The 22678-nt window shown below is 54.1% G+C and overlaps 1 protein-coding gene across 22 annotated transcripts in view; it reads right to left on the reverse strand.

Annotated features, from left to right (window-relative positions):
* TANC1 (tetratricopeptide repeat, ankyrin repeat and coiled-coil containing 1) overlaps positions 1-22678 on the reverse strand; it is a 248195-nt gene that overhangs the window by 6103 nt on the left and 219414 nt on the right. For all 22 annotated transcript variants that reach the window (XM_051849494.2, XM_051849485.2, XM_051849483.2 and 19 more), the window contains 6 exons: positions 22064-22142; positions 6614-6747; positions 4876-4999; positions 4467-4642; positions 1374-1506; positions 124-215 (listed from right to left, as the gene is read on the reverse strand). In XM_051849494.2, the coding sequence (XP_051705454.1) occupies positions 124-215; positions 1374-1506; positions 4467-4642; positions 4876-4999; positions 6614-6747; positions 22064-22142 (738 nt within the window). The remainder of the gene's footprint in view (positions 1-123; positions 216-1373; positions 1507-4466; positions 4643-4875; positions 5000-6613; positions 6748-22063; positions 22143-22678) is intronic.

The raw sequence follows: 22678 nt of genomic DNA on the forward strand, positions 1-22678 counted from the left end.
CGCCTCCCCTGCGCCTTCCAGACCACATTGTTACCCCTGGGACACGGCTGCCCCAGGGCAAGCCCGCAGGAAGAAGATGCTGGGAGGGGTGCCATCAGCAGAGAGCAGGGCGCCACCACTTACTTTGTACATCACATTTCCTTCCTCCATCAATTTCTGCAAGAGTATAATCAGAATATCAGGTTTGGAGGTGGCCATCGCCCACGCAGCATTTCCTGCAAAAGAAACACGCGTTCAGAGAAGAGGAATGGCTCTCAGGCTCCTAGGCCCCACCACGCTGCATGACACCAACACAGGGCCACAGCGTGACGAAGGCAAGGGGCAAGGCCCCGGGAGCTGGTGTGGCCCGTGACCTATCTCACGCTGCACTAGGCAGGCAGTCGGGAGGGGCCGGTGCTGGGCAAGGCTGTCCTTGTCATCTACTGAAGAAAGCAATGAGAAGCCGAGGCATCAGGGTGCTGGGGAGAGAGTGGGGCGCAGCCCCAAATGCCCTCCCTGCAGCAGCCTGCCCTCACAGTCTGCCCACCTGCTTTCAAGGCCCTGCCATCCCGCCCGGCTTCTCCTCCGCACCCCACCTCTGTCACGGCCACTGCGCTCTCCGCAACCCCTGGGGATGCGGGGGCTGGGGCACCTGGCTGTCCTTCCTGTCACCTGCCTCGGGAAGCTGTGTAGCTCCTCTGCTCCGTTTTCCCATGTGGAAGACGATGTCATCGTTACCACCTCCTTGCAGAGCTGTGGGGAGGGGACTGCAGCGCAGTGGGCGCCTGCACAGGATAGGGCGCTGCTGCCTGCAGCTGGCTCATCTCATTTCCACCACGGCTCCTGGCCCGAGGTCTCGCCTACCAGACCTAAACCCGGCCACTCTGGTCACTGCCTCGTCCACACATTTGGAGTGTGTGCCACGCTGCACCTGGCTACACAGGCGGGGCTTCCCTGCCCAGTCCCTGCCCCTGCAGTCACCAGCTCTCCTCCCAGAGACTGTGCAGGGGTCCGTCCCGCAACCCCTCCCCCCAGTGGACTCCCGCAACCCTGGAGCCACGCATCTCAGCCTGGTCTACTCTTTATAGTTGCCAGGTGAGCACTGCCAGGTGGGCTCACACATCTGTCCAGGCCAACCCCGCCCCTCCAGGCCCAACACTCCCTGGGCAGTGCTTGGGCACCTGAAGCATCTGCCACACCAGACCGCCCTTTGCCGTGAACCGATGCCTTTTCTCCATGCTGCCAGTGATAATAGCCAGCTGAGCACTTCAGAGGGGCGTGCGAGCCCCACAGACATCGGCCGTCCTCCTCCCTAACTGGCAGCAGGTGGGTGTGCAAGGCCCGGAGCTGCCCTCCCTCTCCCCGCTCTGCCGGGGCAGGTGGACTGCACTGACCCAGTTTGGCTCCTTTCCTGAGGAGTGTCACCACCACAGAGGTGTTTCGGCAGCCGATGGCTCTGTCCAGGGGACGCATCCCACTGTGGTCCACGTGCTCGATCACGGCTCCCTTCTCCACCAGGTACAGCACCTGCAGGGGAGAGCACAGGCCTTGGGTGGCAGCCGGCGCAGGTGCACCGCCCTGACTGAGCTTCACTGCCACCCCAGGTGCCTCTGGCCACGAGCGATCCTGGAACAGAAACGAAGAAGACGTGAAACACAGAGGAGCTGCGAGCCAGACAGGGCAAGCCTGCTCTGTGACGGTGACCTTGCTGTCATTGACGGGCGAAACGCCGGCTGCTGCCCCACACGTGCCCTCAGCACCACAGGCAAGCGTTGGCAGGTGTGCGGGGTGTGTCTCAGCCTCACCCCCCTCAGCAGCCACCTCCCTGCCTCCAGCTAACTGGGAGGTGGCTTCTCTGATGAGCTCCAACGTGCAGCCCTTCAGAAAACACCCACACCCCACACCCACACCCACACAGCCTGCGGACTGCGAGCCGCAAACGCCGGCAGCGCGGGGCCAGCTGGGCCTGCAGACAGTTCACATGAAGACTCAGGAAGGAGACCTGGAGTGTGCTGAGACTGGAAAGACGCATTTCACACCACGGCAGAAAGACTGATCCCATGTGATCAATCGCTGTCACCTGGACTGAACAGGGACTGGCAGGGGAAACCACTCTGGCCACTGCAGTTCCTCTGCTTACTAAAGTAACCCTGTGCCCAGTTTAGATGTCCACGTGGATCTGACAGGACAGGCTATCAGTCCACCAGTCAGTCACAGTTATTAGAGGGATAATACCTGGAAAATACAAAGAACTACAACTCAACAACAAAGCAACCCATTTTTTTTTAAAGATGTATTCATTTGTTTGAAAGTCAGTTATTGAGAGAGGAAAGAGAGAGAGAGAACTTCCATCCACTGGTTCACCCCCAAATGACCACAGCGGCCAGCAATGGGCCAGGTCAAGCCAGGAACTTCTTTCAGGTCTCCCACATGAGTGGCAGGGGTGCAAGCACTTGGGCCATCTTCCACTGCATTTTCTAGGCCATCACCCAAGCGCTGGATAGGGAGTGGAACAGCTGGGACACAAACCGGCACCCCTATGGGATGCTGGCATTGCAGGTGGTGGCTTTAGCCTGTAAGACAGTGCCAGCTGACAACCCAATCTTTAAAATGGACAAAGGACCTGAACACGCATTTCTCCAAAGATGATAAAGAGGGCCAAGAGGCATAGGAGATGTCCAACTTCACCAATCGTTAAGGAAATGCATATCAATTCTACAAGGGAATATCAACTCGTACCCATTAGTATAGCTGCTATTAAAAAAACAAAGTAACAAGTGTTGGTGAAGAGGTGGAGAAATGCAAACCCTGTGCCCTGTTAGTGGGAATCTAAAATGATGCGGCTATTGTGGAAGGGATTGTGGCAATTCCTCAAAAATGTAAAACTGAGAGTAGAATGAAGGACTGGCATTGTAGCGCAGCGGGTTAAGCTGCTGACTTAAATGACTTAAGTGGTGCCTGCATCCCATGTGGGCAGCGGTTTGAGTACTGGCTGCTCCACTTCCAGTCCAGCTTCCTGCTGATGGCCTGGGAAAGCAATGGAAAGTGATTGGGCCCCGTCTCCATGGGGGAGACCTAGATGAAGCTCCTGGCTCTTGGCTTTGGTCTGGGCCAGCCCTGGCCATTGAGGACATCTGGGGACTGCACCAGCAGATGGAAGACCTCTCTACAACTGTGCCTTTCAAATAAAAAAATATGACCACGTGACCCAGAATTTCCGCTTCTAGGCATAAGCTCAAAAGAACTGAGCAGGGTTGTGAGGAGATTTCTGCATGCTCACGGCAGCATTATTCACAACAGCTAAGACACAGAAGCAACCCGAGTGTCCATCAATGGATGATGTGATGAACACACAAGGAATATCACTCCGCCTTAGAGGCTGGGGCCAGGCTGGGGCTTGCAGCCAGGAACTCAATCTGGGTCCCACTCCTTGAGCCACCACCTGTTCCTCTCAGGGGTGTGTTAACAGGAAGTTGGAGTCAGTAGCAGAGCCAGGACGTAAACTCAAGGGCTCCAGTAGGAGATGTGAATGTCGTGATCACAGTCTTAACTGCAATGCCCATCCCCCCAGTATCTTTCAATCCCATTTTCCTCACATTTTCAAGTCCCCCGTATATACATAGCGGGATGCTGTTCAGCCTTGACAAAGCAGGAAATTCTGCCATGCAGTACCACAGAGGTGACCCTACAGGATGTCACGCTTAGTGAAATGGGCCAGGTATACACAGACAAACATGCATGATATCACTTGCTGTGTGGAACCTAAAAAAACTGAATCCACAAAAGTAGACAGTTGCAAGGTGGTCACCAGGGGCGGGGCGGGGCCAAGGATCAGAAGGGAAAAGAGCCATCGGTCACCGGGTACAGTCACCATTAGACACTGAAAGCTCTGGGGTAAATGGCAGCTGCATACCAGAGGCCCTGTAGCTGGACACCGTGTATCACACGCTTGAGAACGGCTAAGACAGATTTTAAATGTTCCTATCACAAGAAATGATAAATACCTGAGGGATGGACATGTTCAGCCTGGTCTGATCATTCTACAATGTATCCATGCATCCAGCATCACAGTGCACCTCATAAACACATACAATTACGACCTGGCAATTAAAAACAAAAGAAACACCAGCCAGCTAACCTAGCTTCTCCCGCGTGGAAGCGGTTTCTAAGTGATCTATGCAGGAACTCTATTTCAATGCATTACTATCAATCTGAAATGAAAACTACATGTGTGTGTGTATATATATTGACCACGTGGTTTGCAGGCAGGTACCATGAAGCGTTTTAGAGTCGACTGGTATCTTCAGTGCATCCTGGAACAGACGGCATGGCACAGAATTAGAAGACAATGCAGGGCCTCCACAGCACACAGCCTACGCTTGGGGATGGCTTCATGCCAACCCCGAAGCACGCAGTCCCGGGGCCTGTGTTTAGGTGCCAGGTGCCGGCCTGGGCACGGAGGGGAGTGAGCACCTGTTGGCACTTACGGTGTCAGCGTCACCACAGAAGGCAGCCAGGTCCAGGGGCGTGCGGCCGTTCTTGTCTGTCTGGTCTATCTCGGCTCCCTCCTCCACCAGATGCTGGACCACGGCCCGGTGGCCTTTCAGACAAGCCCAGCTCAGTGCCGACAGGCCCTCTTTGTCCAGAGAAGAAAGCGCAGCACCTGAAAGAAAAGCCCATTCACAGCGCAGGAACCTCACAGGGCAGACCCCGTGGGGCCCTGTGGAGTGACAGGCCAGTGGCGCAGCAGGCAGGGGGGCTGCGCTGCCCACCCTGCCCCTGGGAGCGCTGGAAGTCCACCATGGCAGAGCCTTTCCCAATCGTATCCCCAGGGTCCTGCCAGAGCCGGCTCTCTGACCCGCGCAAGCCTGCTCATGCAGGGCCCTGGGCAGCTACCTTTGGAAAGGAGAAACTCCACGGTGTTCAAGTGGCCTTCACAGGCGGCCACCATGAGGGGCGTCCGGCCCTGCTTGTCACTCAGGTTCACGTCGCAGCCGCGCTCCAACAGCAGCCTCACGATCTGAAAGAAAGGCTCAGGTTCAGTCTCCCTGCTGCATTGCACAACACACCCCCTCCACCCAACACTTTCTCTATGGGGCCTGGGGTGTGGTGGCTCCCGTGTCCTCTGGCTCGGTCGGGGAACTGCCATCTACTGCAGCACAGCCAGCGGAGAGGATGCCAATCGCTCCAGACGCAAAGAAATGACAGACACTTGGGTGGAAGGGCATGCCAAGTGCCCTGGCCTGAGCGCTGTGCACAGGCTGTACCCATCGAGGGGTGCAGTTCTTACCTGCCAGCTTAAAACAAAAATGCATACAAATTTCAAAGCTCAGATGACTCAGAAACCCTTTCATGTTGCATGAACTACAGGAGCCTGTAAGGTCTTTCTGCTGCATTCCTTTGAGCAGAATCTCTTTTCCAAAGGTACACTCCTTTTAGCACACCCCGTTCATCGCTGTATCTCCAAACCACACACACGCCAGGCAGAAGCAGTGCTCTCGAGGAGGGAGGGGATGTCAATCATGAGCAGTGACAAGGCAGCCAGAGGGCGAGCATCCCCAGGGACCTGAGCTGGCACAGAAGCTCATTCAGCAGGTGCAGGAGAATGGTGTGGGGCAGGGGTGAGGGAGCAGCGAGGAGCCCACCCACCACAGCCCCGGCACTGTGCTTGGGAGGCAGAGCAAAGCTTCCCAAAGGAGGTTCTCGGCCTCAGGAATACACCTTGAACCTGCCTGCTGGGAAGGAGGCAGAAAAAAGGAACAGCCAGACAGGCATCCCAGGCAGCCACCTTCCCAGGAGCAGCTTCCTTTAAGGGTGAGCCCAGAGTTTCTCCCGCCTCACTCTTCAGAACGTGGCCACCACGCCTTGTGTCCCTGCAGCCCTCTTGCCCCACACTAACAAATGCTTTCAGATCGCCCCATGACCTGGAAAACATGGAGGCCAGGAGGCGGGGGTCTCCGGGGCATCAAGCTGGAGTTGCTGAGGATGCACGGACTACCCCAGCCCTCTGGACTGCGAGGGGGAAAAGCCAGAACCTCGGCGGGGAGTCAGCATGGCTTCTACCAATGGAGCTGGGCGCAGTGAGCAGAGACTCCACTCCACAGTGTAAACTTTGGTCTAGAAACTTCTTACGACAGGCGTGGTAAGGCGCTCCGCGTGTGTAGCTTATGTGTTGCCTGGCGCCAGGAATGGGGTGGGTGTGTGGACAGATGCATGGCTGAACCACTGCCTGCCATTATAGACAACCTGCCATCCACAGTGAAAGTCAGCCAGGCTGACACAGCACTGCACAGGAGACAGCTGTTTTTCCCCCCACAGGCAAGCAGAACAGCCCTTCTTCTCGCTGTGCTGGACACGTGTGCAGCAGTAGCAGGCAGGTCAAGGCCAGGCTGGCCTTCCCATGTTGAGTCTGCCCATCTGATGCCCTCTGCAGCCATGGGCAGCAGCAGGGGTCTGGCCAGCCAGGTTGCAGGCTTGCTTCCAACCCTGTGGGGCTGCTGCCCATTCTGTCCAGGGCGCAAGTGGAAGCCAAGAACAGAAAGACCCAAACGGGGTTTGGGGAGCCACAGGAAGGCTCACCAGTGACCTCCAGGACCATTCTCGGCTTCTGGGACATTCAGGGGCCCCAGGGTACCTGCCAGTGCCCCTGGCGTGCGGCACAGAACAAAGGTGGGACCCCTCTCCTGTTGGTCCGAGACACGGCAGCTCCATGCTCCAGCAGCAGCTCGCACACCTCCAGCTTGCCCCGTCCCGTGGCGGCTGTCAGGGCTGAAGGAAGAGCACAGGGGAGGGCACATGAGTGCATGGTGGGCTACACGCGGCCATGCCTTCCCGCTGACAGGTAGGCTACACGCGGCCACGCCTTCTGACAGGTGGGCTACACGCGGCCACGCCTTCTGACAGGTGGGCTACACGCGGCCACGCCTTCCGGCTGACAGGTGGGCTACACGCGGCCACGCCTTCTGACAGGTGGGCTACACGCGGCCACGCCTTCCCGCTGACAGGTGGGCTACACGCGGCCACGCCTTCCCCCGACAGGTGGGCTACACGCAGCCACGCCTTCTGCTGACAGGTAGGCTACACGTGGCCACGCCTTCCCACTGACAGGTGGGTTACACGCGGCCACGCCTTCTGCTGACAGGTGGGCTACACACGGCCACGCCTTCCCCGACAGGTGGACTACACGCGGCCACGCCTTCTGCTGACAGGTGGACCACACGTGGCCACGCCTCCCCACTGACAGGTGGGCTACATGCAGCCATGCCTTCCCCTTGACAGGTGGCTCTCTGTATCCTCTACCCCTTCCCCTCCCTTGGAAACTGGGCAGGCTTGCAGGCGGCTCTCACCAGCCAGACATGGTAGCGAGCATGCCGGGCCATGACTGGGCCCAGGGCCTGGGGGAGACGCTGCGTGCTCCTCCTGGGGACTCCGGTGCAGGCTGTGGGGCAGTCCCGACAGAACTTGCCATGCCACGCTCCACCAGACACGGGTGGGGAGCAGGGCGAGCCACCCTGCCAGGCCCCACCCACACTGCACAGCCAGGAACCACCAAGTCCTGTTCTCCACAGCAGGAGGGGCAAGAATACAGCACAACACAACAAACCAGTCAGTACTATCATCCAGTATGGCTTGTTCCCCTACAGTCACACCGTCCATTTGATAATAGTAACTACCGAGCCAAGCGTGTATTCCAGCATTCCTGCCTTTCAGAAGCTCTGAATCTCTAACATGTCAAGGCTGAGGGTTAGGAAAGTCACAGAAGAGAAAAAGAGAGCCCTTGGGGTCAGCGCCGTGGCGCAGGTTAATCCTCCATCTGTGGTGCTGGAATTCCACATGGGCGCCAGTTCTAGTCCTGGCTGCTCCTCTTCCAATCCAGCTCTCTGCTATGGCCTGGGAAAGCAGTAGAAGATGGCCCGAGTCCTTGGGCCCCTGCACCCACGTGGAAGACCTGGAAGAAGCACCTGGCTCCTGGCTTTGGAACGGCGCTGCTCTGGCCATCGCGGCCATTTGGAGAGTGAACCAACGGAAGGAAGACTTTCTGTCTCTCCCTCTGTCTATAATTCTACCTCTCAAATAAATAAATAAAAATCTTAAAAAAAAAAAGAGGGCCCTTAAGCGCTGGGTGAATCTGCTGGGGTGCCATGGGGCACTGTGGGGAAGTTTGTGAGGCTCGGAGGGGAAGGAAGAGCCAGGGTCCTCATACCCCCCTCACACTGGGGTCCCAGCCTCCCCTTGCCCTGATTATCAAAGAGGGCAGGTCGGGAACACAAGGGGTGCCACTAGAACAGGTGCTTGTGCTGGGCTGGCAGGGACGACCCCAGGTGGGACAACAGCTCTACACTGGGGTGAGCGGACACTCCTCAGGAGGGGCGTGCAGGAGCCCAGGAGGAAGACGGGGTGGTGCAGTGGAGTGTGAAGCTGGGGCTCTGCTCCCGGGGCCTCCTGGGAACAGCTCTGTTTTGAAACGCAGCTTCCAAGCCACACATGCCCATCTTCAGGAAGACACTGGGACAGACCTCTCAGGCTAGCACGGGCAAACACAGGGACAGGCCCCTCACAGAAAGGGAAGCCCAAATGCCAACCTCCTCAGCAGTCCAGCCATCGGGAAAGGGAACGGTGGGGATCCGCCTACTCTGCTGGTGGGAATGAGGGCGGGTGACTACTCTGAAGAGCAGGCAGACTCCAGCGCTGCCTGCGGGGTGCACGCGTCTCATGGCCGGGCAAGCCGACTGGCAGGCAGGTGCACCACAGGCACAGGCAACAAGGCTCACGGCAGCCCCAAGCTGGAAGCACCCAGAAGGCCTGTGGCCACAGAGCACATCAGGAAACTGTGGTACAGAAGAGAATTGCTCATCAGTGAAAACAAATGCTGTGCAGCCAAATGCCACAGTGTCATCAACTCAGTATTCAAAGAAACAAAATGCAAGACAATACACACAGAGTTCAAGACACGGCACTGCTGGGGCTCCTTTTACAAACAGTGGGCCTGGCGCAATCTCCTGGGCACCCAGCAGCTTGGAGTCACGTGCTCAGGAAAGCTGATCCCCACAACCACGTGCAGCAAGGCCCACCTGTCCCCCGCGGGCCCCCCAGGACTGCTGGCCTATGCCTGCTCCCTCGGTGCCCGCAGGAAAGCCTGCTCAGGCTGGGAGTCAGTGCCTGACCTCCAACTCTTCTGGGTGACCTACTCTAGCTTCCAACCCAGGGATGGAAATGGGACACCAGTGCCTAACCTCCTGGGACCAGCAGCAGCTCCACAGGGACCAGAGTCTCTGAGGACAGTCCTCAGGTCCCAGGGTCGAAACTTCACCTCATCATGTGCCACAGGGAGGCACCCACAGTACGCCTGAGCGCTGCTTCCAACCTGCAAAGGGGAAAGACGCAGGCCTTGGGAGAGAGCGAGGGCACCGGGCAGCCCTGAGCCTGGGGTCCTGGGACATCAAAGCCCAGCCAAGGAAGGCGGTGGGGCAGGTGCACTTTCTCCGTCCTTCCACAGGGCAAGTCGGCTCTCGCTGTGCTTGTGGTCCTCAGTCCGTGTGAGGCAGCGAGTGGGGACCTCAGCAAGAAAGGGACTGTGGCTTCACCCGGGACAGGCGGCGAGGTACAGTCTGCAGGCCTGGCCCTTTCCGAATGTTCCACTCCCTGTCACTCACCCGCTCCTGGACTGGGGTAGGTTCTCCCTCAGGAGAACACAGTGAAAACACAAAAAACACACTGAAAGGGATCTGTCCTGACTCATGACTTCACTCAAGGGTGTGGTGGTGGGGGCAGGGGAGGTCACAAATGAAGAGCTGACTCCAGACAGCCCCAGCTGAGGGAGCCAGCTTCTAACTGGCCAAGAGCAGTCCCCATCCAAAGCGGCTGGCGTCTCCCATGAGGACTTGCTCTCCTCAGCTCCTCCCCACCCTGGCACAGCACTGTCCCCTGGAGCGCTCTAAGTAGCTGGTACATCTGGCTAAGGTCCTCATGAGAAGTCAGGGCTGGCAGTAGCGGTGTGTTCGGTGAGTTCCTGGTGCAGGTTGCAGAAGGCCTATAGACCAAGGTTCTAGAACACAAGCAACCCCAAGGATCAAGGACACAGGACAGGAGGCATGAAGACACAGTCTGGTCCCACCTGCTGTGTGGGACCCTGACAAACCTGCCAGCTCTCTGGGCCTCTCAGCACCCACATTTGTAAAGCTGGAGTCCTGGTGTTTAATTCTGATTCCATTCTCTCAATGCACCTAACTATTTAAAAGTTTATGACAAGTGCAACACTGAACCATCCCAACTGCCGTTACTAAGTTTGAACACTCTGAGGCCACCCAGTGCATGAACACAGCTGGCCCAAGTCGCCGGTCATTGGGCAGTGACCATAACAATGCTTTTCCTGTCATCTGTCTCATCCCAGCATTCCTTGTCTAGGAAGAGCCACAGTAACAACAGCTGCCATCTGCCGCACTGATCTGGGTGGACGCGGACCTTCTGCAGACGGTGTGACGGGGGCAGAACACGGAAGGGACGTGGACGCTGCAGCAGGTGCCATTCACACGAAGTCCTGGTCCTTACCGAGCACACATTTAATCTTATAAATAAACGGTCATTAACAGTTTTGATGCCAGTTTTAGAAACTGATGGACGGGGGGAGATTCCTGTATGCAAAATGTTTGCAGACCAGTGGCCTAGGTGACCTTGTCCATGCTAACCGAGTCTATACAGGCCAGTCCCAGCAGAGTTGCCATGGCACTATTAGCCTCTGTTCCTGCCAGGACAATGATGGGGCCTGTGATACTTATACAGTGGTAGAGGTCAGAACACGCTACCCCAAAACATGCCTTTTTGGTATAAGGATTGTTTGGCACTGATAATTTTGAGAAACTGCAGACTTAGAAGCAGAAGCATATGTGTTGGGGGTGGGGGGTACAGTGGCTAAGCTGCAGCTTGGGACACCTGCACCCCACATCAGAGTATATGGACGGAATCTTGGCTGTTCCCCTTCTGATCCAGCTCCTTGCTAATGCGTGCCTTAGGAGGCAGCAGGTAATGATGGTTCAAGTACTTGGGTCCTTGCCACTCACAGGAGAGGCCTGGATTGAGTTCTAGGTACCTAGATTTGTCCTGGTTCAGCCCTGGCTGTTGCAGATGGAAGAGCTCTGCCTGTCTGAGAAACAAAACAGAGCTGGAATTACCCTCATGGGTGGGAAACTGTCATCTCTGAAGGAAATCTCCACATGAAAGGGTCTCTCTCTGACTGCATCACCAGAGACCTGACCAATGGAGCACCAGACTCACCAACCTGCCCCCGCTGACCATGGTTTTCCTGGATGCTCGCCCATCACCAGCCTCCACACATCCTTCACCTTGGTTTCAGAGGCGGTGGTATTTAAGCTGAAGTCAATGCCACCTCTCTGAGATCTACTCACTTCTCTGAGAGTCTCCTACTTATACAAAAGGTATTCATGGGGCCAGCATTGTGGTGTAGTGGCTAAAGCCACCTCCTGCAACACCCTCAGCTCATGTGGGTGCCGGTTCCTGTCCTGGATGCTTCACTTCTGACACAGCTTCCTGCTAATGGCCTCGGGAAAGCAGCAGAAAAAGGCCCAAATGCTAGGGCCCCTGCCACACACAGCAGAGACCTGGACAAAGCTCCTGGATGCTGGCTTCAACCTGGCCCAGCCCTGGCTATTGTGGCCACCCAGTCAGTGAACCAGTGGATAGAAGATCTGTCTCCTCTGTAACTCAACACATCTTTAAAAAAAAAAAAAAAAAAAAAAAAGCCAGTACTCATGTTACAGAATGGCTTTGTTCTTCCTGGTAACCTGGATGTTGTCATGAGGTCTGTCCCAACTCAGAAGCATGAAGCAGAAGCAGAAAGCCACTTTTTCCTGCCCTACAACATACACAGCTGGGCTGATATAGATGTGACCTGCAGTAGGTAGGATGGGAGAGCTGGAAATGAGCCGCTGGGCCCTGCTGTACCTCACCAGCTCTGCTCCCTGGGGGAACGGCTCTTCCTCCAGTAGCTGTGACTCACTGGAGAGGAATGGACCCACAGACACGCACAAGCAGGAACAGACATGCTCAGGTCTGCAGCCTGGGCAGGCAGGGCCGGTGGAACACCACGGACACCATGGGACACTGTCACACGGGACTACCCCATCCCCACGCAGCTCGGTCTTTTATTTGCTCAACAAGTTTGGTGCCCCTTAGAAATGGGGCCTCTAAATGAAGGCAGCTGGGCTGTTGCAGCTGGGCTGACCTCCTACAAGAGTGGGACATCAGGAATGACAGCTGGCACTGAAAACAGGGAGGAGCCAGAGGCTGGGGCAGCTGACAGGCAACAGCCAGCATGCCACCCCAGACTGGGCCCGTCCTCCGTATAGGTTGGCTTGCTGTGCGCCGAGTGGTTAACTTCCTTTTGAGGGGATAAAGAACCTGCCAGCACAGGCAGCCTTTGCTCACCTCTGAATACAAAGCCCTAACCAGGCTCTCGGCGATACAAGATGCCACACACAAGGAGCCCTGTGTTTCTGGCGTGCTGCTGGGATTCAGTATTTCTGGCCGCATTGCTGCCAACTCCCTGGGGCAAGGATGCATCTCCAGGGTCAGCTGCACGAGGACTTGGGGATACCATATTGGGAAACAGAGGAGACAGAGGAATGCTCAGCCACAAGCCTGAGCAGACAGAGCACTGGCAAGGCCACGCCCAGGAATTCCTGTCACTGTGGCAAAGGTCACTGCTCTCTGTAAGCCGGGGGCAGGGCCAGAGCCCTGCTGGTCCGCAATGGTCCCCATGTCTTCGGGCCAAGAACATCCAAGGAGGACTCTAGAATCAGTGTGGACACATAGCACTTTTTAGAATGCAAATCAGACATGATCCCATTCCTTTGAGAAACCCTGAACAAGATGGCATTTCTGTAATTAAATCCGCAGGAAAGCACATGCGGTTTTTCAAAGACCCTGAGCTGGGGCGGGCCTGTCGCCACAGCTGCTGGTCTCAAGACAAAACTGACGCACAACAGTCTCAACGGATTGAAAATATCAGTGAGGAACAGTTCTTTGTATCATAAGACGGATCGTCTGCACGACTCTAAAAAACTGAAGTTCTCTGGATAAAGATCTGAATTAACCAAACTCAACTGTCAATGAGGAACACATTCATTCCATTGGTAGGGCTGTTCACAAAGTTTCATAGCAGGTCAGTCACTCAAACGCACGGGGATGTGCTGCGGGGACCAAGGGTCATAACCGGGCATTATGCCTTCCTGAGCCACTAGAGACCTGGCGAGAAGGGGGCAAGTCAGCACACACAGGCAGCTCCCACCTTGCCCATGCTACCCCTGCTGCCCCCGATGTCACATCAGCCACATGGACTGCACCTGCAGGACACACTTCCTGCTGGCTAAGAGGTGCCTGGGCAGAGCGGCTTCTGCTTTGCTTGTGGACTTGTGTTCACTTCTGCAACTTATTTCCTCTTATACTGGTCTTTCCTATCTTTCAAAAACATGAGAGGGAAATGAAAAAACAAACCACCAACTTTAGCAGTAAGCATAACTATCACTGATTTGTGGCCAAAGTGAAAGCATTAGAAGGGACACAGTCTGTGATGTTTGACTCTCCACATGGACACCCTCCTTGACTGTAAAGGAAAAGAAATGTCCTCAGTTTCTCAGTTATCTAACATTCGGTAGACTGCCATTAGGGACTTTATCACTTTTTAAAAACCTTGTAGGAGTGACAGCCCCTCCCCGTGCCCTGCCCTGTGAAGTCGGCCGTGGCCTGTGTTTTGCTTTGCTGCCCTCTGGACGTGCCTTGTTGCTCCTAGGCTTCCTATCCAAGTCACGGCACCATTATGCCTCCTAGGCTTCATATCCGAGTCACGGCACCATTATGTCGCTCCCCCTCTTCGTGGAGGAACGACACAGGACCCTGTGCTGTTCCTATCCGAGTCACGGCACCATTATGTCGCTCCTCCTCTTCGCGGAGGAACGACGCTAGACCCTGCGCTGTTCTTTTGTCTGCTTGGCCCTTCCCGGGTTTGCTGCTGGTTCTTCCCGGGTTGGCTGCCGTCCCTCCACCTCTGTGGAGGGGTGGGCCCCCCTGCCACTTTCCCCACTTCCGCGGGGGAGCGGCACACCGCCGGCCAGCTCTCTCGGGGGCTGCTCAGATGTTATCCGGATGTTCCCCTTAGATGTTCCTGGTGCATGTTGTCTCTCTCCTCCTTTATAGTCCTCTTCCACCAGTCCCAACTCTGCTACCCACACGCTGAGCACGCTGCTCTCCTCCAATCAGGAACAGGATCAGCTCCTGCAGGTTATTGGTTGAACTGGAGGCAGCTGCGCAGAAGCTGTTTACTCCTCTCCCAGCGCCATATTGTGAGAGAGCAGATGCATAGAATAGGTCTTTTTTTTTTTTTTTTTTTTTTTTTTTTTAATTTTTGACAGGTAGAGTGGACAGTGAGAGAGAGAGACAGAGAGAGAAAGGTCTTCCTTTGCCGTTGGTTCACCCTCCAATGGCCGCCGCTGCAGCCGGCGCACTGCGCTGATCCGATGGCAGGAGCCAGGATCCAGGTGCTTTTCCTGGTCTCCCATGGGGTGCAGGGCCCAAGCACCTGGGCCATCCTCCACTGCACTCCCTGGCCATAGCAGAGAGCTGGCCTGGAAGAGGGGCAACCGGGACAGAATCCGGCGCCCCAACCAGGACTAGAACCCGGTGTGCCGGCGCCACAAGGTGGAGGATTAGCCTAGTGAGCCACGGCGCCGGCCTTAGAATAGGTCTTAATTCCAGTAACTTAGTCTAGTCCGAGTTGCTCCCCACAGTGGCTGTCACCTTGTGGGTCTCAGAGAGGCTGGCCCACAGTAGCCCTGCCCCTAGTAGGGCTGAGCCCTGCAGCCGTCATCCTCACAGCATGCTTTGTTGGGCAATTCCTTGTGTCTTTGCGAGAGGGCAGGTTCCATGAGATGAAAGGAACTTGCTAAGACCTGAACACTCTTCCACTCCACCCAGACTGGTGGGAAAAAATGGAAGTGAGGAACGATGTTCTGTGGTGTTGGCATCCCATATGGGCACAGGTTCGAGTCCTGGCTGCTCCACTTACCATTCAACTCCCTGCTAATGCACCTGGATAAGCAGGGGAGGATGGCCCAAGCACTTGGCCCCCTGCCACCCATGTGGGAGACCTGGAAGAAGCCTCTGGCTCCTGGCTTCAGATCAGCCCAGCTCTGGCCATTACAGCCATTTGGGGAGTAAACCAACATATGGAATTTCTCTCTGTTTCTCTAACTCTGCCTTTCAAACAAAGAAATCCTTTTTTAAAAAGTGGTAAGCACCAATATCCACATCTTTAAGGAAGAAAACATTGTACCTTTGTTCAGACTGACAAAAACCTGGATTTCAACACCCACTCGTTTTCCTGTGCCCTCTTAAAACATTCGCTGCAGAGGAAGGAATGCCTGGCTGAAGACTCCCCTAAACAAGTGCTGATGAGATCTCAAATCTATCATTCTGCTTGTACAGCAGGAAGTCACTCAGCTTCTCCGTGCAGGAGAACTTCATCTGTTGTTCATGGTCACACAAACACATGCATGGCCAACGTCGGGCAGACTCCTTCCTTTTGGTCCCTCACTTGAAATGCTTGCCCTGAGAGACGTGCATAGTTGAATGACAAACTCAATCCAGAAATCTTTACCAAACAGCACCTTCTCTCTAAAAATCCCAAGCTAAAGTGTCAATGAACCAAGGGTCACTTTTAAGCCAACAACAGGGCATCCCATCCCTGCCATCTGCAGTGGTCTCAGAGGCCATAAGCCCAGCCATCCACAGCCTGAGTCCATGTGTGCTGGGAGCTACAGGAGCTACAGTGTGGTGAGCTGAAGCAGGTCCACAGAGACAAGAGGGAAACTTCTAAATCATCAAGTATGGAGCACAACTCATTACCCAGCTTCATGGCCCAACATGGAAACAGGTGTGAGCCACTCCACCTCCAACTGACTGACAGGGTTGAGACTCAAGTTCACCGTGATTGGCATACATGCTGAACTAAAGTGCTTCAAAGCACTTCCAAAAACAATGCATACTAACACAACCCAACACTTCCACTGACAGTGGAGAAAATCCAGGTCCTCTTAAAAAACGGAGGCAAAAAGACTTTTTTTAATAGCTTTGACCATAACACATGATTGATTACAAGGACTAAATACTTTGGAAAGCATTTACCAATTAAAGCAGCACTTACTTGGGGCATGTGCATAGCCTAGTGGTTGAGATGCCTGCTTCCCATGCCAGAGAGCTTGGGTTTGATACTTGGCTCTGGCTCCCGACTCCGGCTTCCTCCTAATGCAGATCCTGCTACCCATGTAGGAGCCTAGATTGAGTTCCCGGCTTCTCCTCAAGCCCTGGCTGGTGCAGGCACTTGAAGACTGAATCAGCGGATGGGAGTTCTCTGACTCTTAATTAACTTACTTAATTTTGGGGTGTTTGTTTGTTTGTTTATTTTAGTTAGCACTGACTTCACACTGCATATGAGGTGTTTTAGTCTGAGATCCAGCCAGCTCTGATGCGGCACCCTCTTTCAGAAGCCTGGGTAGGGCAGCCCTTGGAAGCATAGGTATCCTGTCGTCATGAAGCCCAGGCCCTGGGCCTGAAGGCAGCTTGGGAAAGCTGAGTCAGGGTGGGACTGCTGCTGGGGACCTTCACGAGGGCCCAGCCCACCCAGGGTATAGAGCAGGAAATGTTAGGAATGCAAAGATGGAATGGGTATGGTCATCTTGCTGGGTCAGCCATGCTTATGCTGGGATACACTCAGCAGCCTCAGCACAGACATGGCACCAACAACTTGGACCAGAGGAATCTAGCAGGACATGACACAAGGCCATCAGGACACAGAGTGCTTCTGAGTGACCAGGCTCCTCACCCCTTCCTCGCAGCCACAAAGAACATGTACTTCCTCAAAATGTTCTGCAAAGTGACTACCACCCATCCTAAACATGAAAAGGCTTTGTTTTCTTGAAGCTCACCAGTCCAATCTGTCAAGAGCAATGGGACAGCCCGGCACTGGTCCTGCGCTGCCAGTCTGGTGGCCACTCGTCACATGTAGATATTTAAAGTAAGAGGGTAAAATGCGGCTCTTCTACAGCACTTGTCACACTTCAAGTGCTCAGCATACACGGTGGGCCAGTGGCTACCATGCTCGACAGCACACACAGAACATTTCCATCAAGACGGAAAGTTCTCTTGGACAGCACTCAATAAGGGGCACAGCTAGGGGAGCACAAGACAGAGATTTCTGTCCTCAGTGAGAAAAACAGCCCCGTGTCAAATGAGCAGCATCAGGGAAAGTCCTGCAAAGGGACAGAGAGCAGCAGAGGAGGCATGGGGGCGAGGCTCTGCTCAGGACACAGCATGCGTGCAGGGAAGACGGCCAGCACTGGAACACAAGGGGCTCTCGTCTCTCCTGGCAGAGGGCAGGCTCCCACACTTGACAGTGGCCTGGAGTTCTGAGAGACAGGCTCTCTAACCATTTCCAGTAGCATGAGGTCACCAGCTAAGCATCTCTGGTCATTTCAGTTTGGGCTGATTCACATCGTACACTGACATGAAAACAGGAACTCTGTTTAGTCAAGACTTCACAGGAGCTGGCGTGAATGCGTCACAGCTGTGGAACGCCAGAGACAGAGATAACACAAGCATCGGATGGGTGCACGCCACGGTCCAGGCTGCCCAGAAACTGCAGGACTTCCCGAGTCTGTAAAAGCCACCAGAGCCAGGGGCCCCGGCAGCAGAGGGCTGTGCAGTTAGGTGCAAATACCCAGCATGTGCTCTGTGCTCTCTTCTGATGGGTCACAGGCCTCCTCATTCTGCACGACAGCCTTGAACAGCTGGAGGAGTGCTAAAGGGCTGTGGAACCACACAACTCATCTCTCAGGGCTGGTCCCTAAGAATTAGACCATAAGGAAATGCAGATGCTGGTGGAAGAGGAAACTTCCTCAAGTTAAGTGCACTGCTCTCCGAAATTGGTAGCGATGGTCTGGAAGTTTCCAACATGCTGCAGGTTTGCAGCAATAAACCCCCAAACTAAACACTGCTCCTGATGTACATGAATGTCTCCAGAATCTGATGCATAGTTCTTCATCCCTTTGAACCTCACTGGGAGACATGGCTTCCTGGGACAATGTCTGATACACTCAGAGGGCCTGGCAGGGCCACGCTCAGGACACTGAAGGTGCAGGACCCTCCCGGCTCCTGACAGCCAGAAGGCAGAGGGCCCTCACGCCAGCCTGCTGACCCCTGCACTCTCTCCTCCCTGGCTGGCAGTGGTCATCACTTCTCAGTGAGGGCAGGTGCTTCCAGTCAGCAGCAGGCATGACTACCACACTCCGCAGTGTGAGGGAGACACACTGGGACTCCAAGGGGCTCTGCTGTCAGGAAACAGAGAAGAATTCGATGCACAGATGTAGTGCCCCCACCTCTGGACTGTGGCTCTGAGTGAGGGAAGAGGTGGGCAGGCAGCTACACTCCATAAAGGGTGATGCCCAGAAAACAACACAGACAGGCAGGTGAGCCGAGAACAGATGCAGCTGGAATTCGGGGCCAAGGTGCTCACAGCTACATCTACACTGATCAGGGAGGTATACACACCAACAGAGAAATAACGACCTGCACTGTAAACACAGAGCTTCCAGCTGTTCTGGGGCCTTCCACCACCCCACATGGCACTCACTCACAGGACTCTTGTCCTGGTGCTGTGGCTAATGCCAAACAAGGTTCATTCCAAAGTGTTTTGGACACAAAGCACCATTGAATGCATATAGAAACAAGCACCAAACAAAACCAGGAAGCGAAATACTTGCTGTTCCTCCCTAGGGTTCCTACTGCAATTGTAGACCATGCACATGGCAGTACAGCCCACACAGGTAGGGGAAGCGCCCAGGGCTGCTGCTGTAAGTGGAGGCGTGGTGAAAACAGGGAGCAGGAGCTGACCTGTCTGCTCCTGCCATCACTACCCAGGCTCTCGGTTCTCTGCGGACTGCAGCCAGCAGGTGCTCTAGAAAGCTACTCAGACGGCTTATCTGCCATCATTCCCACACTCAGGGTCCGGTAGCACAGACCCCACGTTCTGGATGATGGAGGCTATGTCCCTATGAAGCCCTACATTTGCATGTGTTCTCTCATCTAAAATTTTCCCTGCAAGATTTGAAGGCATTCCTATGACAAACACAGACCCGGAAAACAGGAGGGGTTGGGGGCAGACAAGGGTGGTCGTTTCAAAGGAGCACAGGTAGAAGGCACCAGGTAGAAAAATGCACAGAGAAGGTAGGGTTGGTTTTATTGACAGGCAGTTCACTGAGACCTACGGTGGATCTCTTAAGATTAAAAAATACTGCTTTGCTTGCTTTTTCACGGTCTGAATTTTAAAAAGTGTCTCAGATAAGCTGTTGGCTGATGAAATTCACCCTGCAGCCTGCTGAGGAAGGGTGTGAACTGCTTCCCCGGCCGCAGGGATCTGCAGGTTAGCCCAGGCTTCGGAAGAATGGGGCTGAACAATCACGCACCTTTTCATTAAGACTCAGGACATAACCATGAAGAGGGGAATTCTGCCTACAACCAGACAGAGCCTGGAAACTGGTCCTTCCCCAGCTGACTCTGCTGAGAACACAACCCAGGCCAGTGGGTAGAGTGCAGCCTGGTAAGACCCTCAAGCAGAGAACATAGCTAAGCTGTGCCCAGACTTCTTGCCTATAGAAACTGACAGACAGGCAATGTGTATTGTTTCCAAGAGAAACAAGACTGGGGCAGGTGCTGGGTGCAGCAGTTAGGATGCTTGCATCCCGTATCAGAGCGCCTGGGTTCCATCTCCCCGGCTCTGCTCCCCATTCTAGCTTCCTGCTAATGTGTACTCTGGCTCAAGTAGTTGAGTCCTTGCCACCCATATGGGAGATCCAGATTGAATTCCTGGCTCCTGGTTTCAGTCTGGCCCAGCCCCAGCTGTTATGGGCATTTGGGGGAGTGAACCAGTAGATGGGAGAACTCTTTCTCCCTCTCCCACTCCCTCCCTCTGTCTCTTTTTAATAAGTTGGAAAAAAAAAAAAAGATTGGTGGGAAGCCTAGAGTCTCTCCACATCTCTCTCTCTTTTTTTTTTTTTTTTTTTTTTTGACAGGCGGAGTGGACAGAGAGAGAGAGAGAGAGAGAGAGAAAGGTCTTTCTTTACCGTTGGTTCACCCTCCAACGGCCGCCGTGGCTGGCGCGCTGCGGCCAGTACACTGCGCTGATCCGAAGCCAGGAGCCAGGTGCTCCCTTCTGGTCTCCCATGTGGGTGCAGGGCCCAAGCAGTTGGGCCATCCTCCACTGCACTCCCAGGCCACAGCAGAGAGCTGGACTGGAAGAGGAGCAACTGGGACAGAATCTGGTGCCCCGACAGGGACTAGAACCTGCAGTGCCGGCGCCGCAGGCGGAGGATTAGCCTATTGAGCCGCGGCGCCGGCCTCTCCACATCTCTTTAGCTATCCATTGGCAGGCAGATTCTCAAGGAGAGACTGAAATTCAGGAGTGGTCACTGAGAGAAAAACAAGAGTTCGCACAGAGCCTTCAGTCATCCCTTCTCTGGATTCTTCTTTCAGAAGAAAAAAAACACACTGTTCCTGCAGGTCACAGAGTCCTACCTGAGGTTAGCGGGTGGTGTCCCACGAGTAGCTCTAGCCTGTGCCGTTGTCATGGGCACCGCACTGCACAACTACACCTGGGACGGCTCTGCACAGCTCTGCTCTCCCTCAAGCTATGCGTCACTGACACGCCCTGGGACTCTGGCCTAGAAAACAGTCCCAGGCTCTCCCCAGACCCAGTGAATCAGAATGTCTAAGTGCAAATGCCCCAGGAGATTCTTATCGTCAGGTGTACCTGGGCAGCATGGAGTTGCCTCCCTACGTCCTCACTCAGTCCCAGGCAGCTACTGTTCACCTCACTGGATCAGAAACAGTAATTTGTCCAAAGTTGGTGATGTTGGCAATGCAAGTCCAGAGATTCGAACCTTCTGGCAACCAGCAAATCAGGTTATTTATGGTGCTATATGCTGCTGCCCACAACACAATATGGAATTTGGTGGAAACTTGTCTCTGACCAAATTGTAGACTGCACTGTTATTATTTGCAGGTGAGAAGAGGACTCCACTCAGAGCTAGTGCCGGGCATACTTAAACCTGCACACTTTTAGCCCTACGTAGGACCCAACCAGTTGGGAGTCTGGCACTTCCTCTGCAGCCTAGAGCCTTGCCAAGGTCCGTCTCTGACCCCGCCATGACCAGTGGCAAACAGCGATAGCCCTGGAGGGGGCCGAGGCCCTTCCGCAGGGTAAATAGGTAATAACCTCTCCAAGCCCCCGTTTGGTTCATGAGGAAATCATTTAGAACATTTGGAAAAAAAATCTGTGTGAGGAATGGAAACCACATATACCACGGACACACAAGAATACAACCTGACAGTGCTTATTAAACAGTCTGACTGTATCGATCGTAAACAGCTCAGTTTAAGGTCTTGTTGTTCTAATACCAGTTCAGTCAAACGGAGAATTTCAAAACAGCACCACTGCCGCCACAAATCTTCATGAAAATGTATTCCTCTAAGGCTTCCTTCCCCTGCAACACGTCCCTGACCTTGTATTCGGTGTTTTAAGTGGGCCCTGTGAGTCCTGAGTTCTCCCCTCGTTCTACAAGGCATGCAGGATACAGCTGCCTTCCTGAGCCACTTTCCAGCCCCCTGAACATTGGGAGGGAAGTTTCCACCCGGCTCACTTTGCCCTACGTGCAGGGAGATCAGTGAGTTAGGGTTAGGCCGTGTGAAGGCTGGGAAACCAGAAGACGACACCTTCTCCATCCATCTGACATTCATTAGATGCATGGTAACTGCTGGTCTCATTCAACACAACCCAATTCCATTCGCTTCTAGCAAAGTTTTACCGCTCATTTGGAAAATTTACAAAGCTTGAAACTTCAAATGCCTCACGATGGAGTAAAAATAGGACAAGCATCACCAGTCACTCTTAAGACAATTAGGCCACGACGGGGCTAACACGTCAGGCGGCTGCCCGGACTACAAGCAGTGGAAGCATAATTACCTGTTTCTCCCCACAGTGTGTCGGTGCCATTGACTTCTATTTCATGTTCCTTTTCCATTCCCAGCAAGCACTGGACCACCTGTCAGAAGTGGCAAGGTGATTTAATGAGTTCTCGTAGCAATGGGTGCTTATTATATCCCACGTATCAAAGGAGAGAGAGTGTTGTTTTTTAACCATTGTTATCTCATGCTGCACAAGGAGAGAAAATATAATGAAAATCATTTTCGAGCATAATTCATATGCTATTCACACTTCCACTTGGAGAAGAATCTGAAAAAAATCTCAGTGAGTTTCAGCAACGTCGTTCGGGATTACTAGGTACTCAGAATTCTAATGAATTCCAACATGACCCAAATACGCCAGCCTAATCAACAAAGGACATGGCAGATCATACAAAGTGCGGTTTCTGCAGAAATCAGAAGATGGTAAACCCATTTTTATTTACTAAAAAGGAAAACACTTTGATATATGGCTTTTTCAATTAAAAATTGCTTTCTAAGTATTGTCCAAATAATTTTTCTACTGGCAGCTTTATTCTTTTCTCTCCTGGGACTCTTCCTGTTGAAGAGCAGGCTGGGTCACACACAGAGGCAGGGGTGCTGGTCTCAGGGAGAC

This window comes from Oryctolagus cuniculus, chromosome 3 (assembly GCF_964237555.1).
Source record: "Oryctolagus cuniculus chromosome 3, mOryCun1.1, whole genome shotgun sequence".
Taxonomy (NCBI): domain Eukaryota; kingdom Metazoa; phylum Chordata; class Mammalia; order Lagomorpha; family Leporidae; genus Oryctolagus; species Oryctolagus cuniculus.